Genomic DNA, 24,982 nt, shown 5'->3' with positions numbered 1-24,982 from the left:
GTCTCCCTCTCTCTCTGCTCCTCCCCTGCTTGCACTCTGGTCTCTCTGTGTCTCTCAAAAATAAATAAATGTTAAATTATTTTTAATAAAAAAAAAGGAGAGAAGCAGACCCCACACCAGGCATGGGTGACCAGCACTGGGAAAATGAATCCCCACATTATATGACTTTGAAAACCAGAGAGGCTTAACTTCATGAGTTTTGTCAATCAGTGGAGCTTGACACCTGATAATTTCAAAATCAGCAGACTCAGCTCTGGGAGAGCCAGAGCATAACAATCACACTGAGATAAGGCACTAAAGTAGTAGTTTGAAAAACACGTGTGGTATATAGAAAGATTTATTTTCTAATTTCTGAAGATGTTCTAGAGGGGCAGGAATTTTAGGAGACTTACCCAAGAACAAAAGAGCTGGAGGTGCCATTTCTCTCCCCAACCCCCAAACTAGAGACATGGGACACCCACAAGAACACTCTCCTATCAGCTCACTAACAGCGTGCCCCACCCCCATGTTCTCCTGTAGACCTGACTTCAGCAGGAGTCCATCCAGGGCAGTGTCACAGGCATGGCATTGTGCAAGCAGCCCAGACAGTAGGCAGTACCACTCCAAAGTGACTCCTGCTGTAGGGAGAGGGGAAGAGAACCACACATACCACTCTGATTCTGACCCTAGCAGTGGGTGGGGGCAAACATCTGGTCTGACTGCAGGCCCCACCCACCCACAAAAGCTTCTCAAGGGACAACACTGGGACAGCACCCTGCAGTCTGGTATGACCATAGCCCTGACCCACCTTAAGTCCAAGGCATCCTCAAACTCACCACTCAAAATACAAGGACTAAAACCTGCCAACAACAGGAAAAGAGAACCACTGCAGATCACTGGACTAAAGGCAAACACAGCTTACCCACAAGAGGGAGCACAAAACACATATAGGAGACATCCCTAAAGCACCTGTTTCTAGTGAAGAGGGGACACTGCACTGCACTGCACAGCACTATAGAACCTCTTCTTCAGATGGCCACTACTTTCAAGAGCAGGAGACACAGCTAACTTTCCTAACACAGACAGAGTTAGAAAAAATGAGAAGACAGAGAAATATGTTCCAAATGAAAAGGCAGGACAAAGTCAGCAAAAGAGCTAAACAAAGCAGGGATAAGTTATATATGCCTGATAAATAATTTAAAGTAATGGCCATAAAGATACTCACTCGACTTGAGAAAAGAGAGGAGGATATCAGTGAGACCCTCAACAAAGAGATAGAAAATATAAAAAAGAACCAAACAGAGATGAAGAACATAATAATTCAAATTAAAAATACACTATAAAGAATAAACAGTAGACTAGAGAAGGCAGAACAGATCAGTGACCTATAAGACAGAGTAATAAAAAATAATCAAGCTGAACAGAAAAAAGATGAGAATAGATTAAGGGAACTCAGTGATACCATCAAGCCCAATAACATTTGCATTACAGGGATCCCAGAAAGAGAAGAAAAAAGGGGCAGAAAATTTATTTGAAGAAATAATAGATGAAAATGTCCCAAATCTGGGGAAGGAAACAGAAATCCAGGCAGGCACAGAGAGCTCCCCAACAAAATCAATCCAAGGAGGTCCACACCAAGACATAAAATTAAAATGGCAAAAGGCAGTGATAATAAGAACATTTTATAAGGAGCAAGAAAACAGTTACATAAAGGAGAAACTCCATAAGACCATCAACTGATTTTTCAGCAGAAACTTTTCAAGCCAGAAGCAAGTGGCATGATATATTCCAAGTCCTAAAGGAAAAAAACAAAAACAAAAACTGAAACCAAGAATACTCTATCCAGGAAGGCTATTTCTTCAGAATAGAAGAGATAAAGAGTTTCGCAAACAAAAGATAAAGGAATTTATCACCACTAAACCAGCATTACAAGAAATGTTAAAGGGTATTCTTTCGGTGGAAAGGAAAGACCATAAGCAGGAGTAAAAAAAAAAAAGGCACAAATGCAGTAAAATTAACTATATCTATGAAATTAGTCAAAGGACTCACAAAATAAAAAAGATGCAAATTATAAGACCAAATACATAAAAGGTAGGGGTGAGAAGAGTGAAAATTTACTGCTTTTAGGAAGGATTCAAATTTAAGCAAGCATCAACTTAATATAGACTGCTATATATAAACCTAACAGTAACCACAAATCAAAAACCTATAATAAATAAGCAAAAAATAAAGGAATCTAACCATATAAAAAGAGCCATCAAACCATGAAAAAAAGCACAAGAACAGAGAACCACGAAATCAACAGTGAAACAAGTAACAAAATGGCAAAAAGTACATACTTACCAGTAATTACTTTGAATGTAAATGGGTTAACACTACAATCAAAAGACATAGGGTAGACAGGAGAGTTTTGCAGGGCCTCATTTCCAGCGGAGGTGGTGACAGGTATCATTTCACAAGCAGACCAGAGTACACCTAGTTAAAAGTTGCCACATTCAGGCCAGAGACCAAACACTGCCCATACTAGGCAAGGAGAACCTCTGCAGATGACTGTCTTGAAGAATAGAGCAGCCAGAACACAACAGCAGAGCACATGAAGCACATATTAGAGACATTTCCTGAAGTGGCAGGCCCTCGGCACTACGTGACCTCTTGTTCATGGCCATTACTTTAGGAGCAGGAGACATAACTTGCTTTTCTAACACACATGAGCAGGCAGAGATTTAGACAAAATGACAGTGGAATTTTTTCCAAATGAAAGAACAAGGTAAGGCCACAGCCAGAAACCTAAGCAAAACTGATATAAGTAACATGACTGATGGAAAATTTAAAGCAACTCTCATAAGGATGTTCACTAGGCTTGAGGAAAGAGTGGAATACAAGAGTGAGACATCAGAGATGAAGAGTATAATCATCAAGATTTGAAACATGCTTGATGCACACGAAGCTAGAAGAAGCAGAAAAACAAATTAACGACACAGAAGACAAAGTAATGGAAAACAATGAAGCTAAACAAAAGAAAGAATTATGTAATATGAGAATAGACTTAGGGAACTCAGTGACTCCATCAAATGGACTAACATTTATATTACAAGAATCCCAGAAGAAGGAGATATAGAAATGGGCATGAAATTTATTTGAAAAAATAATAGCTGAAAACTTTCCTAATCTGGGAAGGGAAATGGACATCCAGATCCAGAAAGCAGAAAATTCGCATCAAAATCAACAAAAGTTGGCCAACACCAACACATTGTAATTAACTTTGCAAAATACAGTGATTAAGAAAAAAATCTTAAAAGCAGCAAGACAAAGGAAGTCAGTAACTTACAAGGGAACACTCATAAGGCTAGCAGGAGATTTTTCAACAGAAACTTTTCAGGCCAGAAGGGAGTGGCATGATATATTCAAAGTGCTAAATGGGAAAAATGTGCAGCCAAAAATACTGTATCCAGCAAAGCTATAATTCACAATAGAAGGAGAGATAGAGTTTCCCAGACAAAGACTACAGAGGTTCGCAACCACCCTCTTGCACTATTGGTGGGAATGCAAACTGGTGTAGCCGCTCTGGAAAACAGTGTGGAGGTTCCTCAAAAAATTAAAAATACAACTACCCTACAACCCAGCAAGAACACTACTGGGATCTGTCCAAAGGATACAGGAGTACTGATTCACAGGGGCATATGTACCCCAGTGTTTACAGCAGCACTTTCAAAAGAGCCAAATTATGGAAAGAGCCTAAATGTCCATCAACTGATGGATAAAGAAGACTTTTTTTTTTTTTGCAGAGCCCCCTTCATTTTATTTTTTTTTCAATATATGAAATTTATTGTCAAATTGGTTTCCATACAACACCCAGTGCTCATCCCAAAAGGTGCCCTCCTCAATACCCATCACCAACCCTCCCCTCCCTCCCACCCCCCATCAACCTTCAGTTCTCAGTTTTTAACAGTCTCTTATGCTTTGGCTCTCTCCCACTCTAACCTCTTTTTTTTTTTTCCTTCCCCTCCCCCATGGGTTCCTGTTAAGTTTCTCAGGATCCACAAAAGAGTGAAATCATATGGTATCTGTCTTTCTCTGTATGGCTTATTTCACTTAGCATCACACTCTCCAGTTCCATCAACGTTGCTACAAAGGGCCATATTTCGTTCTTTCTCATTGCCACGTAGTACTCCATTGTGTATATAAACCACAATTTCTTTATCCATTCATCAGTTGATGGACATTTAGGCTCTTTCCATCATTTGGGTATTGTTGAGAGTGCTGCTATAAACATTGGGGTACAAGTGCCCCTATGCATCAGTACTCCTGTATCCCTTGGGTAAATTCCTAGCAGTGTTATTGCTGGGTCATAGGGTAGGTCTATTTTTAATTTTTTGAGGAACCTCCACACTGTTTTCCAGAGTGGCTGCACCAGTTTGCATTCCCACCAACAGTGCAAGAGGGTTCCCATTTCTCCACATCCTCTCCAGCATCTATAGTCTCCTGATTTGTTCATTTTGGCCACTCTGACTGGCGTGAGGTGATATCTGAGTGTGGTTTTGATTTGTATTTCCCTGATAAGGAGCGATGTTGAGGATCTTTTCATGTGCCTGTTGGCCATCCAGATGTAGAAGACGTGGTTTATATATATAATACTATTTGGCAATGAGAAAGAATGAAATCATGCAATTTGCAGCAATGTGGATGGAACTGGAAGGTATTATACTAAGTGAAATAAGTCAGTCAGAGAAAGATAGATATATATTTTCACTCATGTGTGGAATTTGAGAAACTTAACAGAAGACCATGGGGGACAGGAAGGGGAAAAAATAGTTACAGACAGAAGGGGGGGAGGCAAACCATAAGACACTCTTAAATACATAGAACAAATTGAGGGTTGATGGAGAGGTGAGGGAGAGGGGAAAATGGGTGATGGGCACTGAGGAAGGCGGTTGTTTGGATGAGCACTGGGTGTTGTATATAAGCGATGAACCATGGGAATCTACCCCCTAAAACCAAGAGCACACTGTACATACTGTATGTTAGCCAATTTGACAATAAATTATATTAAAAAAATAAATAAAAAATAAAGTAAAATACAACCTCCAAAAAAAAATAAATAAATAAAGGGGTTTGTGACTACTAAACCAGCCCTACCAGAAGTATTAAAGGGGACTCTGAGTGGAGTTGAGGGGAGACCAAAAGTGATGGTATAAAGGTAAGAAACACAAAAGAAGTAAAAATGAGTATCTCTGGAAAAAAATCAAAGAACTCACACACACACACATACACACACACAAAGAATATAAAATAACACATACCTAAAATGAGGGGAGGAGAGGAGAAAAGAATGGGTTCACACTTAAATGACCAGCAACTTAATATACATGCTATATGAAGAAGAGGTTATAAACAAACCTAATGGTAACCATAAATCAAAAACCACATATATGGGCATTTGGGTGGCTCAGTTGCTTGAGCATCTGACTTGATTTCAGCTCAGATTATGGTCCGACGGTTCATGGGTTTGAGCCCCATGCTGGGCTCCACACTGACAACATGGAGCCTGCTTGGGATTCTCTCTCTCCTCCTATCTCTACTTCTCTCTCTCTCACTCTCTCAAAAATAAACATTTATTTAGATATTATTTTTTTAATGTTTATTTAGTTTTGAAGGAGAGAGAGACAGAGAGTGAGTGAGGGAGGGACAGAGAGAGGTAGACACAGAATCTGAAGCAGGCTCCAAGCTCTGAGCTGTCAGTGCAGAACCAGACACGAGGCTTGAACTCATGAAGTATGAGATCATGACCTGAGCCAAAGTCAGACATCCAACTGACTGAGCCACCAAGGTGCCCCCAAAAATAAACATTAAAAAAAAACCCACAAATAAATAAGCAAAGAATAAAGAAAAGACTTCTAATGTATCACTACAGAAAATCAGCAAACATGAAAAAGACAAGTAAGGATCAGAGGAAAGCTCCAGAAACAACCACAAAACAAGTAACAAAATAGCAATAAATTTATATCTATCAATAATTACTTTGAATGTAAATGGACTAAACATTCCAATAAAAAAATATAGGGTGTCAGGAGGGATAAGAAAACAAGACCCATCTTGCTGCCTGTAAGAGAAGAATTTTAGACCTAGAGTCACATGCAGAGTGAAAGTGAGGGGTTGGAGAAACATTTATTATGCAAGTGGCCATCAAAAGAAAGCCAGAGTACCAATACATGTATTAGACAAAGTAGACTTTAGAACAAAGACTCTAAGGGGACAAAGAAGGATTCTACATAATAACATAAGGGATACTCCAACAAGAAAATATAACAATTATAAATATTTATGCACCCATATGGAAGCACCCAAATACATAAAACAATTATTAACAAACTTAAAGGAATGAATCAATAATAATACAGTAACAGTAGAGGACTTTAACTCCCCATTAACATCAGTGGACAGATCATCTAACACAAAATAAAAAAGGAAACAATGACTTTGAATGACACGCTGGACAGAGGGATTTACCAGATATATTCAGAACAATCCATCCTCAGCAGCAGAATATGCATTCTTTTCAAGTGTACATGGAACATTCTCCAGAAGACATCACATAATAGGCCACAAAATAAGTGTCAACAAATTCAATAATATCAAAGACACATCATGCACCTTTTCTAACCACAATTGTATGAAACAAGAAGTATAAGAAAGAACACAAATATATGGAGGTTAAATAACATGGTACTAAACAATGAGTGGTACTAAACAATGAATTCTTTATTGAATTCTTTCAATAAAGAAATCAAGGAGGAAATAAAAATATACATGGAGACAAATGAAAATGCAAACATAAAAATTTTGGGGATACATCAACAGCGGTCTGAGAAGGAAGTTTATAGCAATACAGGTCTGCCTCAAGAAGCAAAAAAAATTCTCAAATAATGTAACCTTACATTAAAGCTCCTTAAAGGAGCTAAAAGAAGAAGAAGAAGAAGAAGAAGAAGAAGAAGAAGAACCCAAACCTAACAGAAGGAAGGAAAGATTAGTATAGAAATAAATGATATAGAAACAAAAACAACAGAACAATGAAACCAGGAGCTGGTTCTTTGAAAAGTCAACAAAAATAAACCTTTAGTCAGATTTATCAAAAAGAAAAGAGAAAGGTCCCAAATAATAAAATCACAAATGAGAGAGTAGACATGACAACCAACATCAAAGAAATACAATTATAGGAGGATATTATGAAAAGCTATATGACAACAAATTGAACAACCTAAAAGAAATGGATAAATTCCTAGAAACAAATAAATTACCAAAACTGAAATCAGGAAGAAACAGAAAATTTGACCAGATCGATTACCAGCAAAGCAACTGAATCAGTAATCAAAAAACTCTCAACCAAAGTCCAGGGCCAGACGGCTTCACAGGCAAATTCTAGCAAACATTTAAATAAGAGTAGATACCTATCCTCTCAAACTGTTCCACAAAAAGAAGAGCAAGGAAAACTTCCAAATTCATTCTATAAGGCCGGCATTACCCTCATACCAAAACCAGATAAAGACACCACAAAAAAAGAGAACTATTGACCACTATCTCCAATGAACATAGTTGCAAAAATTCTCAACAAAATAACAGCAACAGAATCCACCAATACCTTAAAAAAAATCACTCAGTACAATCAAATGGGATTTATTCCTGGGATACAAGGGGAGTTCAATATTCACAAATCAATGTGATACATGGCATCTATAAGAAAGAGCAAGATTAAAAACCATATAACTTCAATAGATGCAGTAAAGCATTTGACAAAATACAACAATCATGATAAAAACCCTCAACAAAGTAGGTTTAGAGAAACACATCCCAACATAGTAAAAGCCATATGTTAAAAACCCACAGCTAACATCATGCTCAATGGTGACAAACTGGGAACTATTCCTGTAAGATCAGGAGCAAGATAAGGATATCCATTTCCATTACTTTTATTCAACACAGTACTGGAAGTCCTAGCCACAACAATCAGACAACAAAAAGAAATAAAAGGCATCCAAATCGGTAAGGAAAAAGATAAACTTTCACTATTTGCAGATGACATAATACTACATACAAGAAACCCTAAAGACTCCAAAAAACTACTAGAAATGATGAAAGAATTCAGGAAGGTTACAGAACACAAAATCAACAGACAGAAATCTGTTGCATTTCTCTACACTAAAATGATATAGCAGAAACAGAAATTTAAAAAACAATCCCACTTACAGTTGCACCAAAAATAATAAAATATATAGGGGTGCTAGGGTGGCTCAGTTGGTTAAGCACCTGACTCTTGGTTTCGGCTCAGGTCATGATCTCACGGTTTGTGAAACAGAGCCCTGAATCAGGCTCTGTGCCGACAGCATGGAGATTGCTTGGGATTCTCTCTCTCCCTCTCTCTCTGTCCCTCAACTGCTCACGTGTATGTGCTCTCTCAAAATAAATAAACATTAAAAAATATCTAGAAATAAACTTAACCAAAGAGGTGAAAGACGTGTACTCTGAAAACTATAAAAAAACTGATGAAAGAAATTAAAGATGACAAAATGGAAAGATATTCCATACTAATGGACTGGGAAAACCAATAGTGTTAAAATGTCCATACTACCAAAAGCAATCTACAGATTTAATTACTACCAAAATTCTAACAGCATTTTCCATAGAACTATAACAAATAACCCTAAAATTTGTGTGGAAACACAAAAGACCTCAAATAGCTAAAGCAATCTTGAAAAGGAAAAACAAAACTGGAAGTATCACACTCTCAGCTATAGTAATTAAAACAGTATGGTACTAGTAGAATAACAGACACATAGATCAGTGGAACAGAATAGAGAGCCCAGAAATAAACTCATGATTAGTCAGTTAATCTATGACAAAGGAGGCAAGAATATGCAATGGGATAAATACAGTCTCTTCAACAGTGTTGGAAAAATTGGACAGCTACATGCAAAATAATGAAACTGGACCACTTTCTTATACCATACACAAAAATGAATTCAAAATGGATTAAGGACCTAAATGTGAGACCTGAAACTGTAAAAATCCTAGAAGAGTGCACAGGTAGTGCACTAATGTAACACTGTATTTACCTGATATTAACCCATAGAAACATTTTTCTGGATATGTCTCCCAAGGCAAGAGAAGCAAAAGCAAAAATAAACTGAGATTGTATCCAAATAAAAAGCTTCTGCATAGCAAAGGTAACAATCAGCAAAATTAAAAAGCAATCTACTGAATGGGAAAATATATTTGCAAAAGATATATCCATTAAAGGGTTCATCTCCAAATATATAAAGAATTTATATAACTCAACATTCAAAACACAAATAATCCTATTTAAAAATGGGCAGAGGACAGGAAGAGTCATTTCTCCAAAGAAGACATACAGATGGTCAACAAACACATGTAAAGATGCTCAACAGCACTAATCAGGGAACTGCAATTAAAAAATTTTTTTTTTCAACGTTTATTTATTTTTGGGACAGAGAGAGACAGAGCATGAACGGGGGAGGGGCAGAGAGAGAGGGAGACACAGAATCGAAAACAGGCTCCAGGCTCTGAGCCATCAGCCCAGAGCCTGACGCAGGGCTCGAACTCACGGACCGCGAGATCGTGACCTGGCTGAAGTCAGACGCTTAACCGACTGCGCCACCCAGGCGCCCCTGCAATTTAAAACCACAAAGAGATATCACCTCATACCTGTCAGAATGGCTAAAATCAAAAACACAAGAAACAAGTGTTAGCAAGGTTGTGGAGAAAAAGGAACCCCTTGCACTCTTGGTAGGAATACAAACTGGTACAGTCACTGTGGAAAGCACTATGGAGGTTCCTCAAGATATTAAAAAAAGAATTACCATATGATCCAGTAATGCCACTACTGGGTATTTACCCAAAGAATATGAAAACACTAATTAAAAAAGGTATATGCATCCTTATGTTTACTGTAACATTATTTATGATAGACAAAATATGAAAGACACCCAAGTGTCCACTAATAGATGAATAGATAAAGAAGATGTGCTATATATACACCACAGAGTATTATTCAGCCATAAGAAAGAATGAAATCTTGTTATTTCTAACAACATGGATGGATCTAGAGGGTATACTGCAAAGTAAAATAAATCAGTCAGAGAAAGACAAATACCATATTATTTCACTGAAATGTGGAATTTAAGAAACAAAAGAAATGAACAAAGAAAAAAAAGAGACAAACAAAAAACCAAACTCTCAAATATAGAGAACAAACATGTTTACCAGAGGGGGGTGGGTCAGGGGACTGGTGAAATAGGTAAAGGGGATTAAGAGCACATTTATCATGATGAACACTGAGTAATGTATAGAATTGCTGGAGCACTATATTTTACACTTAAAAGTAATTAACACTGTATTTTAAGTACACTGGAATTAAAAAAAAATCATGGAAGGTTCTTGTTCATGTTAAATTTTTTAGTAACTTCCTAAAAATTCAGAGGACCTGCTTAATGACTAATCTGCAAAGGAAATCATGAAATCAATTTCAATAAAATACTTAAAAATTAACTTAACCAAGAAGTGAAAGTTGTACAATGAAAACTACAAAACATTGCTAAAAGAAATTAAGGAAGACATAAATAAATAAATGGGAACACATTTCATGTTCATTGATTGGAAGACTTAATATTATTAAAACTTCAGGGACCCTGAATGATTCAAATAATCTTGAAAAGAAGAATAAAATCGGAGGACCAACTCTTCCTGATTTTGAGACTTATTATAAAGCAATAGTAACCAAAACAGCATGGTACTGAAATAAAGACAGAACTATAAACCAATGAAAGAAATAGAGAGCCCAGAAATAATCCCTCACATCTATGGTCAAATGGCATTCGGCAAGGGTTGTCAACACCATTCAATAAAGCAAGGATAGTATTTTCAGCAAATCGGCTAGAAAAAGTGTATATCCACATGCAGAAGAATGAAGTTGGACCCTTATCTAACACCATACACAAAAATTAATTCAAAATCAATCAAGGACTTAAATTTAATACCTAAAACAATAAAACTCTTAGAAGACATAGGACAAAAGCTTCATGACACTGGATTTGGAGATGATTCCTTGGATATGAGAGCAAAGATATAAGGTTTAAGTAAAAAAAGAAAAGCAGACCAAGCGGACTTTGTGTAAATTTTTAAATTCTGTGCATCAAAAAACACACATCAACAAAGTTAAAAGGCAACCCATAGTGTGGGAGAAAACATTTGTAGACATCTTTTAAGGTGTTAATATCCAGAATATATATAGAACTCCTAAAATTCAACAACAAAAAAGCAAACAACCCAATTTAAAAAAGGGCAGAGCACTTGAATAGAGATTTCTTCACAGAAGACACACATGTGGCCAATAAGATGAAAAGGTGCTCAACATCACGAATCATTAGGGAAATGTAAATCAAAACTATGAGATACCACCTCACACCCATTACATTGGCTACTATCAAGAAACAGAAAATAAAGAGGTGTTGGTTAGAATGTAAAGAAATTGGAACTCTTATGCACTGTTGGTGAGAATGTAAAATGGTAGAACCAGAGATGAAAACAGTATGGTTTCCAAATTAAATTCCAAATTAAAATGGAATACCATATGTATGATGCAGTAGTTCCACTTCCGGGTATATACCAAACAGAACTGAAATTAGGGTCTTAAAGAGATATCTGCATATCCGTGTTCATAGCAGCATTATTCACAATAGCCACAAAGTGAAAGCAACCCAAGTGTCCATCAACAAATGAGTGGATAAGCAAAATGTAGTATATACACACAATGGAACATTTTCAGCCTTAAAAAATAAGGAAATTCTACAATTTGTTGCAACACAAATGAACCTTGAGGACATTAAATGAAATATAATTCAGTCACAAAAAGGCAAATACAGTATGATTCCACTTATATTAGGCACTCAGTGTAGTCAAAAATAGAAACAAAGCAGAATGGTGGTTGGCGGGAGCTGGGGAGAGGGGAAATTGGGAGTTATTGTTTAATGGATACACAGTTTCAATTTTATAAGATTAAAAGAGTTATAGAGATGGATGGTGGCAATGGCTGTGCAACACTATGAATGTATTTGATACCAATGAACTGTACACTTAGAAATAGCTAAGATGATAAATTTTATGTAATACGTATTTTAGCACCAGGCCAAAAAAAAAAAAAAAAAAAAAAAAGAAAAAGAAAAAAAGAAAAAGGGCAGCAGCACCTGTGGAAGTATCCTGAGTGTAAGACCTCTCTCTTGGTAACAGCAAGGGGATAACAGCAGACACTGCACTCTGAACACTACTCAATCTGAAGGATAATACTTAAATGAAAATTAGGATTGGATACTATATCTTATTTTATAAAAAGGCAGACTAAAAGACTTTAGAATATTAGTGACTAAAAAGCGAGGAAAATGAAGAGAACTGAAATAGGATCAAGATACATATATAAACAAGAATAACTGGGATAGCTTGATTTTGTAGGAAACATGGCATTTGCAAGGCCCGTTCCATTTTATAGTAAGAACTGCAGAATAAAGTAAGGATTAAGGAGGAAAGGACCCCAGAGAAATATTTATTCCCAAGCATGTTTTTAAAAATATTATTTAATATATCAGGCATTGCCCTGGGGAGATACAGATGAAAAAGACAGGATGCCTGTTTTTTGGGAATCATGTTATACTTAGACATGTATATCAATCATTGTGAGACAATGTAATAAATATTTTCTGGGAATGTCTAAGGTTTGTAGAAGCATAATAGAATAAAAAGTACAAGAGGATAGGCTTCAAAGATGTGATACTTGCGCCCACCTGCACAAATGAGGAGGAATTTTGGAGGAAAAAAAAGGAAAGTATTTCAATCAGAAAAAAAAGAGTATGCACTAAGATTCCGTAGCAAGAAAGGAAACTCAAAAATTAGATATATTCCACACCATTAAGAGTCCTTAAACCATGCTAAAAAGTTTAGGCTTTTTCCCATAGGTTTCAGGAAACCAATGAAAGTTTTATTTATTTATTTATTTTTTTATTAAAAAAAATTTTTTTTTCAACGTTTATTTATTTTTGGGACAGAGAGAGACAGAGCATGAACGGGGGAGGGGCAGAGAGAGAGGGAGACACAGAATCGGAAACAGGCTCCAGGCTCTGAGCCATCAGCCCAGAGCCCGACGCGGGGCTCGAACTCACGGACCGCGAGATCGTGACCTGGCTGAAGCCGGACGCTTAACCAACTGCGCCACCCAGGCGCCCCCCCAATGAAAGTTTTAAAGTTGTAAAGTGACACATACAAGCAGGCCCCTTACTGGTCACAGTGTTGAATACTGATCTGAGCGTGAGAGGAGGTTTATCTAGAAAACTAGGGGCAATGCATCTACCTGCAACTGTCCAGGTAAGAGACGATGAGATTCAGGTAGTAGCACTGATGAGGTGAAGGAGGAGATGGACTCAAGGGCATTTCAGAGACAGACAGAAGAGACTGTCTGTATAACTAGATGTGAGGAAGAGGTAAGTGTCAGGATAACCTCAGTTTCCAGTTAGGGCGACTTAGTAGAAAGGTTTTCATTAGCCAAAGAAAGAAATCCAATGGATCAGGGAAGTTTGATATTCTAAGGGTTTACTCAAACTGCATAGAGAATGCCTATGAAAAGTCTAATTGGAGGCATTCTATAGACACATCTAGTGGCCAGGAAACAGTGTGGGGTTGTAGGTAAAAATTTGAGAATCACCAGTACTGCTTGATGCCAGAGTCCCTTGGTGACCTGAAGAAAAATCTGAGGTAGCAACTGAAGCCTATGAATAGGTGAGACTGCTTAGGGGGAGCCTATTTAGGGAAGAAGCCAACTGCAGACTTCTGGAGAATAACAGAAGTAGAGGAAGAAGAAACAGTAAAAGATACCGTGAAGAAAAAGAGAATTGGAAAATAGGAATTACATTCTGTAATATGATATTACAGAAAGCAAAGGAGGAATATTAATTGTACTTAACTATTTTCTTACCAAGTGTTGATGGATACTGGTCTCAGACTGTTTTTCAGGTCTGAGTGATTCAACTTGTGTTCGTGAAGTGCAGAAACAATCCTGGAAATTTAGAAATGCATTAAATCAGTGAAAAATAAGTCATAAGATCAATAGGGGTGACATGTGAATATAAAGGTCTGATGACTAGGGCGAGGAGCAGAGACAAAGGGCAGCATGCAAGAACCTGGAACTGAAGTCAAGATCCATACCATGGAGGTCCTCAGTATGGGAGAGATGGGAAAGCAGCTGGGTATGCAGAAGACAAGTTATAATTTTACTTGGTGCTACCTCTGGGGGTCATAATATCAATTCATTTTTACTGCTGCTATTAATTTTTAACCCTTTCATCATCTTTGCGGTTTTGAACATTTAGCTAAAGGTTATACTGCTATACTCATTATAATCAATTTTATTTTAATCCTCAGATTCTTTCTTAAATGTAAGTACCATGTTTATCCACATTAAACTATACAATTAATGTATTTAAAACCAATTTTGTTTCTTAAGGTGATAAACATCTTACTTCAACTGAAAACAAATTAAAAGTAGAAGACTTAGAGCCTGGATGGCTTAGTTGGTTGAGTCCGTTGGACTCTGGATTTTGGTTCAGGTCATGATCCCAGGGTCATGGGATGGAGCCTTGTGTCAGGCTCCATGCTGAACATGAATCCTGCTTAAGATTCTCTCTCTCCCTCTGCTCCTCCCCAGCTTGTGCATGCATGCAAGCTCTCTCTCCTTCTAAAAAAAAAAAAAAGTAGGAGAATTAGTTCTAGTTCCATTATCACAATTTACCTTTTCTTGCATTTTAACCCATGGTCCTACTATCACATCTTGCCAATAAAGAAATGTAACACCTCTATATGATTTATCATCAGTTAGTGGCATAAAGCTGGCCTTATTTTATTTAGGAAGAAAATATATGTCAAAAGAAAAATATAAACAAATTATATGAAAGAGACTTTACAGTAAATTATTTTCTAGCATCTCATTAACATTTATTTGTACATGAACAGTAAAGTACTAATACCAAATGAGTCTTCAAGATAAGCTCTCCCATGTCTACCTAACACTTTGTAGTTACTTTTTTTTTGTAGTCACTTAAAAATAATCAAACTTCCTTTAAAATACACCAGAATTTCTCACTAATCAAACTAGTAATTTTCTCAGTTTTCTCAGTTTACTGATTATTTTAAGACAAATTCCTGAAGTTTGTATACCTTATCAATTTTATCACAATAATTTGATCTAAATCTCCAGTCTTAGGTAAAATTTGCCCCTGGAGAACAGGAGCTAACAATGTCAATTTTAACTATAGAAACATTTCCTTTAAAAATTTTCTATTGGATTGTCTAGAGTGAATACAATGGACAATAAAAGTTTTTGAAGATAGTTATTACCAGTTAGGCCATATACATAATGTATTTGGTATTTACATATATTTTATAACATTTACTCTGAATTGTTCACAATAATCATTAGCACCATTGTGAAGAAAAGAGTTAACATAGCAGACCTAAAACTGCTATCTTTAGAAAAGGCTTGTTTGCAAAGTTGATCCTTGGCTAGTATCTGGGAACAAGGAGGGTTCCCGCCATTCCTTGATAAGAACGGATCATGTGCTTAAACCATATAAACAATATGGTTTATGCTGAATATATGCTTTTTTTTTCCTGGAAGTCTGGAATTTTGTTAACCTGCTAGCAGAAGGTACCTACATGACCAACCCCCAATAAAAAGCCTGAGAATAAGTCTCTAATGAGCTTCCTTGGTAGGCAACACTTCACACGTGTTGACATTACTCTGGGAGAATTAAGCACATCCTACGGGACTCCACTGGGAGAGGATTCCTAGAAGCCTGAGCCTGGTTTCCTTTGAACTTTACTCCTTGTACCTTTTTCCTTTGCTGACTTTGCTTGGTATCCTTTAGCTGTGATAAATCTTAATTATAAGTATGACTACATGACCAGGTTTTCCAACTCCTTCTAGCAAATCACCAGACCTGGAGGTAGTCTTCGGAGCACATCTAACACAGTTATCAAAATATATTCAAACATAAATAAGTCTCTCTAAAAAACCTCCATCACTTTTTTTTTTGATGGAAGCTAATTTAGGACATATTGGGCATATTTTTTTAAAACTTATATTGACCCTAATTTATTTTCAAAATAAGAGTCATGATCTGTCTTTTTGGTTTATATATAGAAAACATTTTATAAAATAATATGGTAGACCTCCATTTAATTTCCTTTATATAGAATTTTCACAGCACAAGAAAATGATCACTATAAATGTGAAAATAGCTAAAACCAGCCAACATTATAAGGCAAAATGTTTTTGCTGACCTCTCCTAAAAAATATTAGCATGTTCATTAGCTGCCCAGGTTATAAAAATCATAAACCACTCATAGCTTATCCTTCAAAACATTTTTTATATCCACATTGACTCAAATGAATGCTAGTGAATATAATAGCTCATGAAAACTCTACATATTAAGGTCTTTTAGGCAGGAAAAATGATTGAAAAGCATCCAGAAGCTGCCCCAAAATATTTTTAATGTAAAATTTAATGTATTTTTAACCCACTACCATAATAGTAGTGAAAAGCAGTTATACCTAAAAGAGAAACTAAAGGAAAATAATTATGCTGCTCCTTTGAAAACACTGTTTCTTAGCTCTCAAACAGAGGGTAAAACTTGAATGGGGAGGAATCCTTCATAAGTAAAAACATCAACTTCATCTCAGCTGCACAAATATCTCATTTAGGAAAATAACATGAATATTTTGATTCAAAGGATTCTAAATATTTCATCATTACAGGAAGAATAAATGTAAAATTATTAACCAATTGAACAATTTAAACCACCCATTATTAAATTATATTAGTTTTCACAAAACCCATAATTATGGAATAATGGAATAACTAAGATATTCCTATTCCAAAATTTAGAAACCCTGGGACACAGCCCTCTAAATCTCAGGATCTTCATCTATCAAATACCCTTTCACATCTCATCCAATTTACAAATCAATATAAAACTGTTAACCTTACGTAATCCTTTAGAGCAGGGGTCTGCAAACTATGGTCTACAAGTCAATCTGACCCACCACCTATTTTAGTGAATAAGGTTTTACTGAAACACTGACTCATTCATTTTTATTCATCTACATATTGCCTATGACTGCTTTCACACTATAACAGAAAAGTAATTTGTAACAGAGACCTTATAGCATGCAAATACTATCTGGCCCTTTACAGAAAAACTTTGCCAATCCCTGCGTTAGAAAATGAGGTTAGGTATTTGACCCCATGTACTTCCTAGATAAAGTTCCCTGTTAAGTAGAAAAGCTTAACTTTAAAAATAAAGTAAATGCATTCCGTATTTTCCATATAACAAAAAAATCATACAATAAATTCAACAAATGCATTCTGTATTTCCTCATAGTTCTGCCTCTCAGACTTGGCAAATGATGGAGTGGATTAGCAGATATGAGTTTGAGCCTTGGCTCTAATTCTATACAATCTTGGGCCAGACTCAAAATGAGGATTATACCACCTGCCCTGCCAATCACTCACAATTTTGAAGAGTGAAAGAGATATAATATATGAAAGTATTTATATACTACAAGTAATCATACAAATGCATCCATCACTTTTTAAAAAGATCACTGCTTTAATATAATCAAATACTGTATTATGTTCTATATAAGACGTGATGAAAGACCTAAAACTAATCCAAATAATCCAAATAATATTTTCTGTAGGTTGAATATTTTTTACCTTATGATTCTTGGTTTTCAATCTAGATACCATGGATCAACTATAAACAAAAACAAGTTGGAATCTATATACATCACATACATTGATCCAAATGGGTTTTTTTGTCTTGTTAAGAGGCTTATTTTAATTACTATTTTGCTTGCCTTTGGTCTAATGGAAATTTATAAAAGGGATTTTTGAAATATTTAAAGGATAAGGCATAGCTAAGTGGATGGGAGAGGCATATCTAAGTACAGTAAAAAAGTACATGAAAAAAGTGGGTATGAGACAAAGGAAAAGAATAATATATTAGCAAAGTATATAAACAAAGTATTAGTAAAGTATAAGCAAAGTACAGTAAAAAAGTACATGAGAAAAATGTACATGAGACAAAGTACATGAGACAAAGGAAAAGAATAATGAATATATAAGCAAAGTATTAGCAACAAAAACTCAATGGGAATTTAACTCATTTCTTAAGACCAGAAGCCATTCTGGTCAAAATAACATCTCAGGGCATAATAATATCCAATATCCCATTAGAACATGCCTTCTGTTATGGCTGTGCATCTAACTACTCTGATAGCACAAAATTAGAGCTACGTTAATACAAACTTACCAAAAGAGACATTGAATCGTTTTAGTTCACAGGAAGTGACAAAAATCCATCTATTTCAGAAAAAGATTTTTGCTTTATCTTCAAGGTGAAGAGATATCCTATTATAAAAACAAAAGCAAAATAATTTAGATGTACATGAAAGATCCTTAAGAACTAGTTGTTATAATCCCACATGAAAGGCAGCTATTCTTTGACACGAAGACTATAGACATTCCTGAAAAGTGTCTTTAAAGAGGATTTCTGTTTACAGAACACTACAGTATTTGGGATCTGACATCACAACAGAAAGGCAGAGTGAAGTTGAAGGGAAATTCTGAATATTTCCATTGACCAATATACCTGCATCTCTCCTTACCTATCTTTTCTGTACTACTTTTTTGTTTAAGAACCCGAAGCAAATGTGAAAGCAATATGGAAAGTCAATGTTGGACCCACATTTGACATAAATGGTGCCACTTACAAATACACCCCAAGAATTTCCAATGGTTCCACTTAAAAGTAAATGTTGACAGTTCCAAAGCTTCCTGATTGGATTAATTACCTATTAAATCATTTGGGGTCTATGACAAGCAAATTTGGGAAAGGATGTGGATTAGTAATACACTACGAATCAGTAACATTTTTTCGTTGCCATGTCTTTAAAAAAGAAATTTCAATTTTCAGGTAAAAATAATATTTTCTTTAGGTTGAGTATTTTTTACCTTATGATTCTTAGTTTTCAATTCTATTTTTCCTGGAATTTGACAAATATGATATGCAGATTATTACACAAATAATTCCTGTCCACTTTCTTTAGTAGAGTATTAATCTCAATAGTTTATGAAGACTCTACAACAGATTCAGAAGCTTAAAATAGTAACTTCTTTGGCTTCAAGGAGCTTTAAAGAAACCACCAAAACTTTCCAGATTTTTCCGAATAGAAAGGGTGGCAATGTTCTAAACTTCCTAGTGCTAGGTGTTCTTTACACCTAACTAATATCACCTCTTTTTTCTAAATCATGGTTCGTTATTTCATTTTAATAAAGTCCCCAAGTTTACTCAGGGTATCTGCAACTATCTGAGCAAAATTAAAAAGAAAAATAAGATTTTATAAACAATAGATATAGTGGAGCAGTATCCAATTTAATTGCTAAGGAAAGATATGAATTTATTCAGGATATTCACTACAAACCAAAAGCAGAGAACAGGAGGAAGAAAAACCTGAAAGGGTAGGATTATTTTGTCACCTGCCGTTCATTATCATCAATTTAAGGCAGTGGCATTTGCTGTATTACAAAAGGGGGAAACCAGTATCTACCCTGCCCAATTTCCAGGGTGATGGAGATCAAATGACTGAAAGGGCTCCTAACCACCAAACACTACCAATATAAGAGCTTGAATGGATGCTCCAAAAAGTACAATCAAATATTACTGGTGGTGGTTCAAAAAGGCTTATTTGCAAAGCAAGTTGGCAATGTTTCAATAACCATAATACTCATACCTTTTGATCCAATAAAATTCTCACTTCTAGTAATCAACTCTAAGGAAACATCCAAATAAATGAAGAAACCATACATATGTAGAAAGTCATTACACTGTTACTCTGAAACAGACAAGTATTCATTCCACAAGTGTTTAATGAATGGCTGCCATGGGTCAGGCACTGGGGACACTCACTAGTGATCAGGGCAGACAAGGTCCTGACCACTTGCAGTTTACATTCCCACTAGCAGGAAGATTAAGGATGTCGTGATTAACTGAATTTTCTGGTTATCAGGATTTTGTTTCTTGCTTTTTCCACTTCATGTAAGTTCTAAATAATAAAAAAATTTTTAAATCCATTACATTATATTTCAGAAAAACACAGAAGAAACTGACACAATCTAAGAGAACAGTTAGTACTAAAGGAGTTGCCCTTTGGGGTGGTTTAATCTCACTGGCTTCTGCTTTAGATATGCAGACGATTAAGAGATAATTTTACAAGACATTTTGAGGTCAAGGCAGCAGCTGCACCTAGTAAAGGGGAGTGGGGAATAGATTTGCTGTCATAATTTTCCCCTGCATGCTCTTTCACTAGATATGAATATAAGTCCTTAAAGAAATACTTGAGACCTGTATTTCCAAATGTATTACAAGTACATCAATGTGGTCCCTTGCATTTGTATCTAACAAGCTAATCGGGGAACGTTTTATAAGTAATTTAAACCTGCTCCATTATAAAATCACTTGAAGGCTTTCGTATCAAAGGTTAACAATTTGTTAGAATCATAGGTCACATTTACAGAACTTGGATTTTAATTTAGGCATCCAACAGAGGCCATTGTTACAGGGGATGCAAAAAAAAAAACAAACACCAGATTTAACTCTGAGCCTTAAAATTACTGTAATTTTCAGAGGGATCTTGAGAACCCATAAAATCTTAAAAATTATAGCGACGCACGCACAACTCCGTAAAATTTTCCAAACTTAGTATCGTGACTCATGCTTTCAAAAAATATTTACTGAGCGCCTACTGTGCGCCAGACAGACTCTGTACCGGGGAGACGCTGTGTCACAAATCCTGACCAAGTTTTGAGGAAAAAGGTATTTGACCCAACAAACCGACAAGGGAAAAATACAACGTTGGATTTAAATTCTGAGACCCAAACGAAGCTTGAGCATTTAATTTTCCAAGAGGTTCCTTCCGAGTTCTGCTTTGGGGGATCTTGACAGAGAACTCGTAGAAGGTGGTGCACAAACCCGGGCCAAAGGCCGTCTATAGTTTGGAAACTCCTCCAGGCTCCTGAGTGTGGCCAAAGGTGAGAGGCGGGGGCGGGGGCGGGGGCGGAGGTTGGAAGAGTGCACTTCGCGCAGCTCGCGCACTGCGCACCTGGCGCGGCCAAATCCGGCAAGCACCGCCTACCCCGCACGCAGGTGCCTCCGCCAGCGGGCGGCCGGGGGCTCAGGGGCCGCTCGCGCAAGCCGGATCCAGCCACGGCTCCGCCGGCTGCCCGGGCTTCGATTCGAAGCGGGGCGGCGAGTTCTAGCCTCCGGCTTCCCAAGGCGTGCGCGCACCAAGCCGCGCTCCCTCACGTCCCCGACCGGGCCTTACACCCTCCCCTCCCCGGCCCAGCCTCCCCTTATTACCCTGGCGGCGACCACAACCAGCGATTCTCCTCAGGCGGCCAGCGGTGCGAGGCCTGCTGGCCCCGGGAGCCCAGCTGGCCGAGGGGCACGGCGAGCGCACAAGACCCGCTCCCAGCGCGGGCGGCGGGGCGCAGCAAGGCGGCGCGACCCGGACTGGGGCTGCGGGCCTGGAACTCTGCCCCAGTCCCCGGCAGTCCGCCCGGACTGGACTCGCCCCAGGGTCGCGGCCCCGCCTCCCGCCCCAGGGCTGGGCAGCCAGGGGGCGGGGTCTTGTAGCTTGAGGGCGGGGCCGAAGCGCCACAACTTGGAAGGGTGCAGGGGCGGGCGGACACGAAACCACAATTCCCGACAGGTCGTGCGCTGGGGCCGTGGAGGCTGCTGGGAGAATGGGTCTCCTTCGCTCTTCCCCAATTGTGTGGGGCAGTTAGGGACCCGGGCGTCGCTGCAAAACCGGAGTCGCCGAGTGATGATGTTGTGAAGTCGCTCGCCTGTCTCTGCCACGCCCGGGCGGTTACTGGCAGCGGCGGCCGCTTCGGCTGCAGCTCTCAGGCTGCTACCGGTTTAGATCCTTTCCCTGAGGGAGCGCGGGCGGAGGACGGAGGACGGAGGACGTCGGGGCATTCCTGTGAGTAACATTCCCGCGCATGACTCGAACTTGCCCTTGCCAACTTCCCCTGAAAACGCAGGAACCTCCCAGCCCCGAGCTCCTCTCGGTCCTCTGAGGTCACGCGCGGACAGAACAGGAGGCTGGATATCGGAGGCCTGGGTCTTCGCCGGGTCCCCGCCCCGCGGTGAGAAGTGGTTTGTTTCCTAAGTGTGGGTGCGAAGTGATGGGTGCTGGGCTCTGGTCTCTGGGTTCACCCCAGCTGCACCTCTTGAGGATTGGCAGCATCTATCATTCTCTGTCGGAGAGCATCCAGCTGGAGCCCCAACCCTGAGTGATGAGCGCCTGGACGTTAAACCTTAAGCCTCGGTCACCATCTGTGATGTGAGCGAAAGGAGAGGATATTGCAAAGAGCTCTTTTCTGTGTTGATTTGGGCTTTTCTTGAGATTGATTTTGACCCAGATACCACATATCTTTGAAAAGAAATGGTTAACTTTAGTTTCAAGCATAGATAATAGATATTGGCAGATGTCGTTTTTAGTACCAGCATAATCTAAACAGTTAAAAGAGTTCTGGGTCATAATAATAATGGTGATCTCAGTTAATTGTCCACGAACCTTTTATTAAAACCTGCAGTTTCTACGCCGGGGTGGGGTGGGGGGGGGAAGCAGTAACTTTTCACTGGAAATTCACCAAGCTAAAATGGATCATAGGAATAAAATGATATGGACTCTTCCAGTTTTTTTAAAAAATAGATATTTTAGCAAAAATTGTCCTGACCTTCAAATCTTTGCCATAGAATTGGAAGTCTGAGTTACAGTGATCTCCAAATTGCCTGTTAATAGCCTTGACGTGACACCTTCAGAACAAACAGAACAAATTGTGAAGGACATTTGGTGGTGAGAAAGGGCAGGGATAAAGACACTTTATGATCTCAGCAGTTTTTCCAGCTTTCTATTTTTAAAATTAATGTTCAACAAGTCTCAGGCATTCAGCAATCACATGTATGAAAGACAGTGTTGTTGTTTTTTTTACAGATTTTTATAAATTGTTGAAGGAGCCATAAAAAAGGACAAACATTTGAGTATAGTTGACCCTTGAACAACATGGAGGATAGGAGTGCCTATCCCCTGCACAGTCAGAAATCCAGGTATAACTTTTGACTCCCCGAAAACCTAATTACTAACAGCCTGTTGACCAGAACATAGCATAAACAGTTGATTAGCATGTTTTGTGTTATAGGTATTACATGCTGTATTCTTACAATAAAGTAAGCTAGAAAAAAGAAAACGTTGGGGCGCCTGGGTTGCCCAGTTGGTTGAGCATCCGGCTCAAGTCATGCTCTCATGGTTAGTGGGTTAGACCCCGAGTTGGGTTCTGTGCTGACAGCTCAGAGCCTGGAACCTGCTTCAGATTCCGTGTCTCCCTCTCTCTGCCCCTCCTCCGCCTGCGCGCTTGTATTCCCTCTCTCTCTCTCTCTCTCTCTCTCTCTCAAATATAAACATTAAAAAGCAAAAAGAAAATGTTTTTAAAAATCACAAGGAAAAGAAAATATGTTTACTGTGCTGTATTAAAAAAAAAAAAATCTGTATATAAGTGGACCCTTGCAGTTAAAACCTGTGTTTGAGGCAGCTGTCCTGTCAATCAGCCAGGCACACCAGTCATAAGTTCTACATACATTCACTCACTTAATCTATAATAACCTTATTGTGCTACTCTGAGGCTCAAAGATTTTGCTTATGTAACAAGCGAAGATTCAAACCTGAATCTGCCTTGCTTCAAAGTTACAGGTCAGGTAAGTTGTACCTACTTCAGAAATTACTCGCCTTAAAGGTTGGGTGATTAAAAACTATTTTCCAGCATTATTTCCTAATACTGGTTCCTTACATACCTGGAATATCTAGAATAGGTTCTGAACCCCTGCTTTACTAGTTTTGAACAAAGTGTTCTCTCTGTTTACCATTCCTGTCCCCCGAAGAGCTGTTCATTAAGACCCTAAAAAAAGCTGGGGCGCCTGGGTGGCGCAGTCGGTTAAGCCTCCGACTTCAGCCAGGTCACAATCTCGCGGTCCGGGAGTTCAAGCCCCGCGTCGGGCTCTGGGCTGATGGCTTGGAGCCTGGAGCCTGTTTCCGATTCTGTGTCTCCCTCTCTCTCTGCCCCTCCCCCGTTCATGCTCTGTCTCTCTCTGTCCCAAAAATAAATAAACGTTGAAAAAAAATTAAAAAAAAAAAAAAAAGACCCTAAAAGCCCATTCCAAATCCAGCGCAGTTTACTTGTGTAAGGCATGATAGGACTGGATTTTCATCTCAGAGGTTCTTTCCAGTTCAAAGGTTTAGTGATTCTACATTTGAAAATATGAGCCAGAGCGTTATTCTGTACTGAAAATCATCGTTAACATCAGTCGCCACAAAGAATAGAAAAACTAGTTTCCTAAAAATTTCACATCAATACCGAAAATGTTAAACACCAATATAAGAAATGAAACAGATAGTAATATGTATTTTTTTGATTATTTTGAGCTCTTTATATCATCTGTACCAGTTTTCTACCCTCTTTAGTTACCATCCTCTTGAGTTAAGAAATCTGAGGCATTAAAATAATACATTTAAAATGACTTAGTGAATGAAGGGACTAAATTATTCATGGTTTCCAGTCATGTTTTTTCAGATCTGCAGTGCTCATGTAATAATAGGAAACATTTTTATAATACTGTGTGTTAGATATCGGTCAACATTTTACCTCTATTATCCTCACAATAGCATTATGCGGTGTTCTTGTAGATAGGCAATTGAAGCAGAGGATAAGTTAACATACCCAAGGTCATTCATCTACTAAGTGATAGAACTGGATATCAAACCAGGCATGCT

The 24,982-nt window shown here is 38.0% G+C and overlaps 2 protein-coding genes across 5 annotated transcripts in view; one reads left to right on the top strand and one right to left on the bottom strand.

Moving 5' to 3' along the window:
- The window catches only part of STRADB (STE20 related adaptor beta), a 35,916-nt gene extending 14,293 nt beyond the window's left edge, over window positions 1-21,623 (bottom strand). For 2 of the 3 annotated variants that reach the window (XM_043577478.1, XM_043577480.1), the window contains exons 1-3: window positions 21,511-21,623; window positions 18,406-18,503; window positions 14,009-14,089 (exon numbers count right to left, since the gene is read on the bottom strand). In XM_043577478.1, the coding sequence (XP_043433413.1) occupies window positions 14,009-14,089; window positions 18,406-18,417 (93 nt within the window). In that variant the 5' untranslated portion in view covers window positions 18,418-18,503; window positions 21,511-21,623. Of the gene's footprint in view, window positions 1-14,008; window positions 14,090-18,405; window positions 18,504-20,061; window positions 20,198-21,510 lie in introns of all 3 variants that reach the window. The other variant, XM_043577479.1, reaches the window with a different exon arrangement.
- Window positions 21,624-21,790: 167 nt separating this feature from the next.
- Window positions 21,791-24,982, top strand: part of TRAK2 (trafficking kinesin protein 2) — a 65,894-nt gene continuing 62,702 nt past the window's right edge. Inside the window, exons 1-2 of one of the 2 annotated variants that reach the window (XM_043577474.1) lie at window positions 21,825-22,135; window positions 23,153-23,265. The gene's annotated coding sequence lies outside the window, so the exon portion shown is untranslated. Of the gene's footprint in view, window positions 22,136-23,152; window positions 23,266-24,982 lie in introns of both variants that reach the window. The other variant, XM_043577473.1, reaches the window with a different exon arrangement.

This window comes from Prionailurus bengalensis, chromosome C1, assembly GCF_016509475.1.
Source record: "Prionailurus bengalensis isolate Pbe53 chromosome C1, Fcat_Pben_1.1_paternal_pri, whole genome shotgun sequence".
Classification (NCBI taxonomy): Eukaryota; Metazoa; Chordata; class Mammalia; order Carnivora; family Felidae; genus Prionailurus; species Prionailurus bengalensis.
Note: the sequence above shows the minus strand (reverse complement) of the source record. Positions and strands in the feature narration are given on the sequence as shown.